The 10,000-nt window shown below is 42.0% G+C and overlaps 4 protein-coding genes across 5 annotated transcripts in view; 2 read left to right on the top strand and 2 right to left on the bottom strand.

Annotated features, from left to right (window-relative positions):
• Positions 1 to 1,155, top strand: part of LOC110050247 (cyclic GMP-AMP synthase-like receptor 1) — a 2,826-nt gene extending 1,671 nt beyond the window's left edge. The window contains exon 1 of the mRNA XM_020756154.2: positions 1 to 1,155. This exon is cut by the window's left edge and continues 1,671 nt beyond it. Within this exon, the coding sequence (XP_020611813.2) occupies positions 1 to 851 (851 nt within the window). The 3' untranslated portion in view covers positions 852 to 1,155.
• Positions 1,156 to 1,217: 62 nt separating this feature from the next.
• On the bottom strand, positions 1,218 to 1,685 carry LOC110050257 (histone H2A). The gene has a single exon (XM_020756165.2). The coding sequence runs from the start codon at positions 1,607 to 1,609 to the stop codon at positions 1,229 to 1,231; it is 381 nt and encodes a 126-aa protein (XP_020611824.1). The 5' UTR covers positions 1,610 to 1,685; the 3' UTR covers positions 1,218 to 1,228.
• LOC110050268 (histone H2B, gonadal-like) lies at positions 1,637 to 3,570 on the top strand. The gene has a single exon (XM_020756178.2). It carries the CDS (start codon positions 1,962 to 1,964, stop codon positions 2,325 to 2,327), a length of 366 nt encoding a protein of 121 aa, XP_020611837.1. The 5' UTR covers positions 1,637 to 1,961; the 3' UTR covers positions 2,328 to 3,570.
• Positions 2,993 to 10,000, bottom strand: part of LOC110049744 (regulator of G protein signaling 12-like) — a 29,580-nt gene continuing 22,572 nt past the window's right edge. For both annotated transcript variants that reach the window (XM_089291922.1, XM_089291924.1), the window contains 2 exons: positions 8,366 to 8,725; positions 2,993 to 6,807 (listed from right to left, as the gene is read on the bottom strand). In XM_089291922.1, the coding sequence (XP_089148048.1) occupies positions 4,952 to 6,807; positions 8,366 to 8,725 (2,216 nt within the window). In that variant the 3' untranslated portion in view covers positions 2,993 to 4,951. The remainder of the gene's footprint in view (positions 6,808 to 8,365; positions 8,726 to 10,000) is intronic.

Genomic DNA, 10,000 nt, shown 5'->3' with positions numbered 1-10,000 from the left:
CCGCCGAAATACATTTGAAAGAAGATGGATGTGTTCAAGGCCTAACACTGATCGAGATGAGAGAAAATACGCGTACTCAAAGCAGCTGGAAAGGCCTTTGCAGAAAGTCTAAATCAGGAAAAGAGTATTTGTCGTCTAAAGTGATGCGTTCTGAATTGTCCGACCTTCTTTCAAAACTCCTGACGGATATGTTATTTTTGCAACATTACCACGACAAAACAATTCAAGGTGTTGAAGTCCGCAATATTTCATCCGAAGATGCCGTGTCTCTTGAAATAAAAATCAGAGGTTTAACTTTGATTGTGGATCTCGTAGTTGGCATTGATTGCGAAGGATCGTGGCCCGTTAATCGCGATTCCTCTAAAGGCACGGAAAAAGCAGTCACGAAATCCAAAGGGAAAACAGTCAACTGCGGAATACAACTGGTTTCCAAAGCCACTTCACTGGAATATCATTGGAGAATTTGGTTTTGCAAAGCAGAGAGATTTGAGCTCAATTTCAAGCGCTTTCCCCAGCGACAGAAATGCTTCCAGCTTTTGAAATCATTTGTTTACAACGAACTTGACTGCGATTTTCTTAAACCGTATCATTTACAAACTGTTTTGTTGCACGAAAGCGCAAAATTCTCCGATGACAGTCAGTGGACCATTCAAACACTTCCTCTTCGCTTTTATGGGCGTATAAATCTTCTGGAATCTTTTGCTCGCGAAAAATTTTGTCCTCATTTCTTCACTCCGTCGCTGAATTTGTTTACAGAAATAAGTAGTCACAATTTACGAGTGCTCTGTCAAAAGATTAAGTTCCTCAAAGATGCACAGTCCTTACGAGTAGAGGAAAACACTTGGTTATAGAACTGAAAACGAAGGCCGGACGCAGCGAAAGGCTGCGGCGAGTAAATAAATAAGGATCTTTCTTCCGGCCTTTTCAACAAGATTGGTCCGTCAGTCGATGTAGAAAAATGAAACAATAATTGACTGTTGTGGCCTGAACTGTGAAAAAGTACTTGTGAATGGGGGCAAGTGTTTTCAAGGACCAAAGGCCTTGATAAAAGTTAGCCACGAGTGATGCAGGTGGTGACTCTCATTATAATACTTTGTGTGTGAGTTTATGTTTTCAGCTTTCATCTCAATAAAATTGAAAAGATTCAAGAAAAAATTTATTGGTCATTGCTTTTGCGACATTTGGTGGCTCTTAAAAGAGCCGTTTTGTTTTAACTCGTTGCCGCACTTCACTGTTTGCTCCTCTTTTCGGATTTCTTCGGAAGAAGAACAGCCTGGATGTTTGGAAGTACGCCGCCCTGAGCGATGGTGACTCCACCAAGCAACTTATTCAGCTCTTCATCATTCCTGACGGCAAGTTGGAGATGCCTCGGAATGATTCTCGTCTTCTTGTTGTCCCGTGCAGCGTTACCGGCAAGCTCAAGGATTTCTGCGGACAAATACTCAAGAACTGCGGCCATATAAACCGGAGCGCCAGAACCAATTCGTGGAGCGTAGTTGCCCTTGCGGAGAAGACGGTGAACTCTGCCAACTGGAAACTGAAGTCCAGCTCGAGATGATCGGCTTTTGGCTTTGCTACGGCTTTTACCAGATTTTCCTCGTCCCGTCATAGTTGCAAGAGTTAGTAAACTTTGAACAAACTTTTGTAAACTTACAGACCAAATAGCACGGTGGCTTTTTTTTGCCCCCGACTTTATGTTTGAAAACGGATCGAAATGAACCAATAAGATTTGTCGTTTATAGGGAAAAAGGGAACATCGACGTCAATCAAATTCTCTTCTGTTTCCTCAGGCGGGAAGCTCTGTTTCTTATAGCCAATCACATATTGGTATTTCGATCCAAGTAACTTTTCGATCCGCATGATTTTTGCTATAAATTCCTGAACCTTTGTATCCTCACTCACAGCACTTCCAAGCGTTTGTTACTTGTAAAAGTGTTCATCAGGTAAAGAGTTTAGAAAGCATGCCTCCGAAAGCAGGTGCCAAGAAGGCGAAGAAAGTTGGCGGAAAGAGAGCTTCAGGCGACAGGAAGAAGAGAACCAAAAAGCGAAGAGAAAGCTACTCCATCTACATCTACAAAGTGCTTAAACAAGTTCACCCCGACACTGGAATCTCGAGCAAGGCAATGGGCATCATGAATTCCTTCGTCCACGATGTCTTCGAGCGTATTGCTGGCGAGTCTTCTCGTCTTGCCCACTATAACAAGAAAAGCACCATCGGTTCCCGTGAGATCCAGACGGCAGTCCGGTTGCTCTTGCCTGGTGAGCTGGCCAAGCACGCAGTGAGCGAGGGTACAAAAGCAGTAACCAAGTATTCCAGCAGCAAGTAGACGGTGAAGCGAAAACAAAAACGGCTCTTTTAAGAGCCACCAAATATCAATAAAGATCATGGTCAACGAATTCAATCTGCCGGTTAATTTTACACTGTAAGGGGAAATACTTTTTGTTTAAGACAGCCCGTACAAAAACCGTTTGTGAAGCTTTCTCTTAAATTTTCCTTAGCAAAGTATTTCGGTACCTTAGAAAACTGTTGTTCATAAACCGAATCAAAGAATATCGTTTCTGTCCGTTGAAAAGTATCGCATTTATACCCATAATAATTTAAGGCTATGATAACTTCTGTCCACCCGCTCCCACGATCGTTTAAAATTTCCCATTTTCTCCCTTGCTCTTTTATTAATCTTATTAATAAATGTCTGTTCCCTAAAACTTTCCGGCGTTCATAGTAGACAAGCAGTAGTGTTTTCCCCCGCTAGGTGCTAAGTTGCCGACATGACGGCAAACCTCACAAACGCATATTTTGGCCGGCTGCATGACAAAGATGACCAATTTTCGGTCCAGTGCGGGTTCTCTCTCAATCACGCAACTCTCTCGGTAGTGTTTCGTGGAAAAGAGGGCCGTAAGTGAACTGGCGAGAGTTACATAACGTGCAACGAAGAAAACACGGAAAGGATAGAATTATTTTGAGGATTCTCTTGGTAACATAACGTGTACGTTATTACATTTCCACACCTTGTATTTCACAATTAATAATATGACATTCTTCTTTGTTACAAAACTATACATCAGTTGCCTGTCCTGTGAAACTAAATATGACTTAAAAAAATGCTATGTCAACAACTTCATAAATAGGCTATGACCCATTACTAGTATAAAGAAAAAACTGAAGGGCTATCCAAAGAGAATAGACCATTTTACAGTTGTCTGCTCAGTGACCTGGCCTTTGTATGGCAGCGAGGCTAGAGTTGACCTTGTTTTGATACAGACCTCACTGCCTTTGTTGTGTAAAACAAGTTGTTCTGATGCTAACTAGGTGCATTTACATGACAAAAGTAGTGAGGTCTGTATCAAAACAAGGTCAACTCTAGCCTCGCTGCCATACAAAGGCCAGGTCACTGAGCAGACAACTGTAAAATGGTCTATTCACACGGTTAAAAATATACCGTGCGTGACTTCCTTTCAATGTTGTTTCCTGTGTCACGCAACGTTTCTATCTACCCTTGAGAAGAGGAGTTACTTGACCAGCCAAACAACGGCTGCACGACATTCCAGCTGTCCAATAAAATAAACAAACTTGCATTCTACCATAATGATACCTTCAACAAAAACAGCAAACTGTAAGAATTACATCATAAATAGATTTGCGATTTTCAAATATAAACATGCATTGACCATTAAGTCTTTGATAAACAATTACAGTAACTTCAAAAATTGTAATTCATATTCCTTGTTCAAAAAATACATAAAAATGTCATTTTCGTGAGATTTACTATATACATGGAAACTATTGAAAGTAATCTTAGCAGTGGAACCTAGTTAACCCATGTAAAAAATCGCCTTTCAATCGAAACAATTCTCGAAGTAACACTTTAACAAAAGGCCGATAAAGGAAGATTCAAAATAGATTAGATAATTTAATGAAAGTAACAAAAATTGGGCAGGTTTTGAAAATATACCATCTGTCAAGTAGCTACTAGCTTGAAATGTGGCCAGAACAACGGCGTGGCCTCAAGGCGGGATTCCACTTAGCCTGCGAGCTGGTTCACCTTTGAGTCACGTGCGCGAGCAGAAGGGGTCTGAAGCACTGGCCAAATGGACTCGCAAGTACTCGCAAGCAGCCGGAAGTTGAACTTGCGTAGAGAGTTGCGTTGGGTGGCTAAACGGACTCGCAACTTTCCTCGCAAGTACCCCCAAGTCGCTATAAAAAACATGTCAAGTCAGAAATATCCTGTATTTCATTGGCTAATAATAGGTTAATGGACGTCTCTCAACTTGCGATGACTTGGGTTGAGTGGCCAAACGGTGAAAAGCTTGCGTCGATTTGCGTGCAAATTTGATCTCGACCAAAGTGAGCCCAAGTCATCGCAAGTCAACGCAAGTGCACGCAAGGCCTGGCCAAACGGAGTCGCAAGTAGACGCAAGTTGAGAACTTGCGTCTACTTGCGACTCCGTTTGGCCAGGGCTTGAGTCGCTGTCTCGTCTCGCGCCGCTCGATTTCGCGTTCGCGGCTATGCCGCGCGCGCTTGTGGTCCAACGTGAGCCTTCCACTCCAATGACATTTACTTAATTTGTACACTACAAGTACGATATAACAGGCAGAAATTATACCTGTTATTGTTGTTTCTCTCCTCTTCCCATACCCCTCCACCCCTATACTGCTAAATATCTGATACGCTACAAATTGCAAATCCATTTTAGCCGGCCCTGACGATTTCTGGGCTTTCTTTTGCTTTGCGTCTACTTCACTATGAAGATCACTTTCAATAAAGTTCTAAGTTGCATTGTATTTTGGCACGGTTTTTTTTAAAAAAGAAAAATCACAGAAACAAGCACTTAACTCAAGTAAACTACATAACAAATCACAATAATAAAATTGAGCAAAACTAAATAAAAATTGCATCGATTCAAGGGACCGCAGACACAAAATTGCAGGAATTTCCTAGTAAGTGAATTGTTAAACAAACGTAATTCTCAAGTCCTCCTTTTCGTAGGTAACGTAAGGGTCAAGCTTTGGCATCTCGCCATCCTGTCGACTTCGTCGTTTCTCCGGATCAGCGTTCCTTGCTCTTGGAACACTCCCCGTGTTGTGTATCAACCGTTTGGCTGTGTTATCCATTGACGGTTTGTGACCCGTGCAGGGAGTGGCATGTTCCGAGGGAGATTCCTCGACAAGCGTCCGTTCATTAGTCGACGGTGGCGTGACCGTTTTGTTCAAGTTCGAAACAGTTGGCGTGACAGAGCCTGGAGTGTGACCCTGCGCCGATGTGTCCACACGATCCTCACTCCTAACCCGCTGGGTCGAGTTTGTCGAAGTGGGCCCGTTCACATTGCTTATTCTAACGTGCGGTGTGATCGGCACCTTGCTATAGCCCGATGTTCTGTTGTCGCTGGTCCGTTGTCTTTGAACGTCCTTGCTTGGCATGTTCACATAAGCTACGGGACCAGCATAATTTGGTGCGCTTCCACTGCTGGTTCTAGCTTGAGACGCGGTGCTATTCGGGAAAGACGAGCCAGTTTGGGAAGCAGAAGACTGCGCGAAGCTTGAGGAGTCCCGATATTCAGGCGGCTGAGAGGATTTTTCAGGGGATTCACATATCGACGGAGGCGGAGAGAAGTCGGCGATTTGCAGGTCATACATTGATCCTGAGGGAGGGGTGGGAGGGGGAGGCAGCGGACTTCCCACCCGTTTCATCATGTCTTGGTGGGGTGGTGATTCCACTCTGTCAAAGGAAGACGCATTCGAACGCGCCACCGGAGTGGTTTCCAGTCCTGCTAGAAGTTCTTCTGGATTGGTGATTGGTTTAGGGCGAGGTCGTCTTTCCATATAAGAAACTGTCCTCTGAGGAACCGGAGGGGGTCCCCCCGCAAACGGAATGTGCACTTCAGCTCTCTGAGAATGTACTTCAGGCAAACTGTACGCCGAAACGAGCCTTCGCGCAGGAATATCTACAGGAGCAGATGAATTTTTCATCGAATGATCATCATGTTCTTTAATCCGCATTCCTTGATTCGAACCCGGTTTCACGTCGTAAATAGCGGGCGTGGTGTCTCTCAGATTCTGAGTTGATTTCGAAGAAATTCTCGCAACGGTCTGCGGTTTGGCACTGAGCGCATTGTTAGGACGATGATACATAACGTGATCGGTCGTGTTCCTTCGCGGATTAGTAGCGTAATGCATTCCACGCAAGCTGTTCACCGTGACAGGTTGCGATGCTTGTGGCCGCATTGAAGGATGAACGTTCTTACGAGGTTCGGCGTCAGCCACTGGCTGCGGGCGATTGCCCGTTTCAACCCGCATCCCATGCGCCATATCCACTGTGTAAACCGTTGCGTCAGTACAAGATCTCGGTCTCTGTGTACGTTTTTGTCTTTCCTGCGCGTTAACAACAGCATGGGAAGTTTGCTCTTGTTGCGCAGGTTGGGGTCTGGAGTTAAAATTGTAGTCCAATAACGTTTCGTTTTGTTCGTTCTCTCTCTCAACCTTTTCCTTGGGCGATGAACTGTTCTTCGTCGGCTCGGTCCTCTTGGATAACTTCGACGCCAACTCCTGCATCAAGTCCATTTTCTCGGGAGCTTGACTGACCGGTGTGGAAAACGTTTTCTTCAAGGCAGGTCTTGTGACGTTCCTGTCTACAGTTCTGAAACCTTGAGGTGGTGGTGCGTAAGGAACCTTGAAATCGTCACTGCCTTGAGCTGGCTTACCGCTCGCCGGAATTTTGAGGAAATCTGGCAGCTCCAGGTTTCCCTTAAGTTCGCCTCTCTGATCATCCATCCTATTGGCCTGGACACGGCTGATGAGCTCGAAGAAGTCTGCAAAACAACATATAATACAAAGTGAAAAACTGGCTGAAAATGACACGTTCACAAGACAGGTGCAAGGCGATAATGGAAATTAATTTGATATATTTACAGTATTAAAGTTACTTGGCTCGGCTCGGCTCAAAGCCTCGGAATTACAGCCAATTGCCTCTGTGGCTTGTGACAAACTCTGGTGATATTTAGAACTGACAGCGAAAAAAATACGCTACGTCACTACCTTCAACTATCTTTAACACCTTTGAGACAAAAGTGATTCCTACGTAAGCAAAATGAAGTTCCACACAACGTATTAACTAAAAAAGAAAACACGACAATTTCTTCTAAGATAAACATTAAACGAAAAAGCTCATTAGACGGTCATAGCAACACAAAGGACACAAACTTTGAAATACAACCTTGAAGGAAAGAAAAATCCAACTGAAACCTGCCTTTGTTGATTCCGAAGTTCGGTGGAATAATCGACAGCTAAACTCTCTCCTTGGTTAACATGCACGTAAATTGAATAAAACACCCAGAAAATTCGGGCAAGGCTAACGCCAAGCGAATATATGACAGGTTGATTGAGAGAAACAATAGAAAGAAGAGTGACAGTCATCTGTTTTAGCATTCAAAGAACGAATTAGAATAACGAATTTAAGTGCAAAGATGCACCTGTCCCCAGAAGGAAGCTTGTAAACACGAGAACTTTAATTAAGCTCTTTTATGCCAAAAAGAAGATGAGTCTGGCTGGAATCCTGAACGATCTTAATTGCATCAAATCATTTGGATGATTTTTAAGGAATTTCAAACAGACTTCCAACAAACAACCGTTGCTCCACTTTGTGTTATCAAATAAAGAATTAATTCTGTCATGTTGTTTAACGGAAGGAGTTCGGTTGGTTAATTAAATAACGAAACTGTTTTTCTATTCAAACCCCATAGAAGAAAATTCAAAATGTCGTTGAAAAAATATAACAAGAATAACATTTATAACAGCCAAATAATACTAATAAATAAGGAATTGAGCTGGCTGAGGTTACAATAATGTGTTAACAGAATTTTGATGTCAAACCTTAATTGTCGAAGACTGATAAATTATCAAACAGACGAGTGTCAAAGAGTGTCAAAAAAAAAAACCATCAGCTTGATTCACCGCCAAATTCTCAGAACTTACTATAAAGGGATTTTATCAATCAGTCAGGAGAATTTATACTTTTAGATTGGAATTGGAAAGGTTTAGTAAGGTGTAAATTGTGGACGGAGACTCGAGCGGTCTTCAAAAAACAAACTCAATAGCCCATTTCCTAGTTGCTCTAAGCCTCTCTATCAAAGCGAGGCCTGGTGCACAACCATTCATATGAAATTGAGTTTAATCTGCATATGAATGAAATCTTATTTTCATATGACAGGATGGGTACCAAGACTCGCTTTGAGAAAGAGGCTAAAGATAATTCGGAAATGGCCTTGTTATCGCCTCCCTTGTTAGAGGGAACTTCGAATATGATTATTTCGACGTTCCTTATCACTTTCGTTGGTCACAGATGGACGAGAAATTCTGTATTTAACGTACCTTTCACATCAGTGGGCTTCTCGTTCCCAAAGCGTCCACTTTTACTGACCACTGGTGCAACTTTGTCCTGTTCGCTGCCTTCTCTTCGTTTCCTTGCAAACAGACCTTGCGCCTTCAGCAGACTCTTGCCAAAGCTTCCGTCTCCTCTGTTTAACTCCTTTAGCGACTCCTCGCTGAGGGAAGACTTTAAGGCTGGAATCCAGACTCCCGCTTCGTCAAAGTGTCCGTCGCCAAGCGTTTGACGTTTACCGCGCATGACCTCTTCAAAGGCCAGGTCGTCAAGCGCGTTCTTTTTGCTGCCTCGCCGCGAGGCACGAGGAGCAAGCGAGGTCTGGGGAGAGGACTGTGTGTTTGCATTTCCTAAATATAAGGAAATCAAAACGAATCAGTGAAGCCGACTGGAAAGAATATCTCCTTTCGTACATTTAGATGAAATAGTCAATTGGGTTACCATCCAAATTAAAGCTAGTGGTCATTACTTCAGTTATTACTCTCTACAACATAATTCTTTCTTTTAACTCTGGATGAAACCATAATTAATCAAGACTTAAATGCGGTACTGGTGGTTCTAATATTCAAGTCTGTGGAAGAAGGGTTTTTTTAATCCTTCAACATGAAATTCGAGATTTACTTTGTTTTAGCTTTGGCACGTTATTAACTGCAACGTTTATGGGGGCCAGGTTATCCAATTCCTCTTCAATGTTTTCTTTAGTTTCTGACAAATAGAACACAATCAGAAAAAATTACACTTGTTTTCAAATCAGGGCAAAATAAACTAAAAGAACTTGGCGTGAGAAAAACAACGCCCGGTTTCTCTTTCTTTTTCAATAACAGCATGAGCGGTGAATAAATTAAGTGCTTTCTATTTTGTCTGAGTTTGAAATGTTTATTCTGATGAGCGACAAAAACATTAATTGTTCGACCAAGAGTTAAGATAAATATTTTTGGGAAAAAAATCGATTGTGCGATATGCAAACACAGTGTTTCTGAATTAAGAAGATATAAACTGCTGAGGTATAATGGTGTGCTAAAGAACTATTGTTACATTTTTTCTATTGTTTAGATTTAATTATTGAATATAAAGGAAGTCGAAATACTAGCAGTTTAAAATCTTTTCAGCTTTTTTACTTTTTCTATACAAAGGTCACTAAGGCAAAAACTGACAGCTTGCTGAGGTATTAAAACGTTGAAAAAACAAGGCAAGGAATACAACTGAGGAGCTTGTAATCATCGAGAAGTTTACTCAGGCATTGCTCATCAAAACAAATTCATCTCGTGTGAACAGACAGTTAATTTGGCAATCACCAAAGACAATATTAAAAATGGCCACCTGTTTTATTTACACTTAACTGACAATAACGAAGATTGAAAGACGCATTTCGGTGAAACCGATATTTAAATGCGAAGTTTTGAGCGGAAGCGTCCAAAAAGTTATGTGTAATAAAAACATCACTATGATGAAAGAGGAATGTATATGATTTCAGTCATAATCGATTTAGACATACAACGCATTTGATTAGTGTCATGCTATAAAACAATCACAGACAAACACAAATTCTACTATTCCATTCTTGAGAGAGAAATTTCCTCACCATACAGCGAGGAAAAAAAAACACTAAATAAGGAAACGTTTCC

The sequence above is a fragment of the Orbicella faveolata genome, unplaced genomic scaffold (genome assembly GCF_042242905.1).
Source record: "Orbicella faveolata isolate gen_17 unplaced genomic scaffold, um_ofav_v1 contig_1, whole genome shotgun sequence".
In the NCBI taxonomy this organism is placed as follows: domain Eukaryota; kingdom Metazoa; phylum Cnidaria; class Anthozoa; order Scleractinia; family Merulinidae; genus Orbicella; species Orbicella faveolata.
The sequence above is the reverse complement of the archived record's forward strand: the minus strand, read 5'-3'. Positions and strand labels throughout refer to the sequence as shown.

Bases quoted from the DNA above. Each gene is read 5' to 3' on its own strand.
- LOC110050257 (XM_020756165.2), bottom strand. From the start codon at position 1,609: ATGACGGGACGAGGAAAATCTGGTAAAAGCCGTAGCAAAGCCAAAAGC.
- LOC110050268 (XM_020756178.2), top strand. From the start codon at position 1,962: ATGCCTCCGAAAGCAGGTGCCAAGAAGGCGAAGAAAGTTGGCGGAAAG.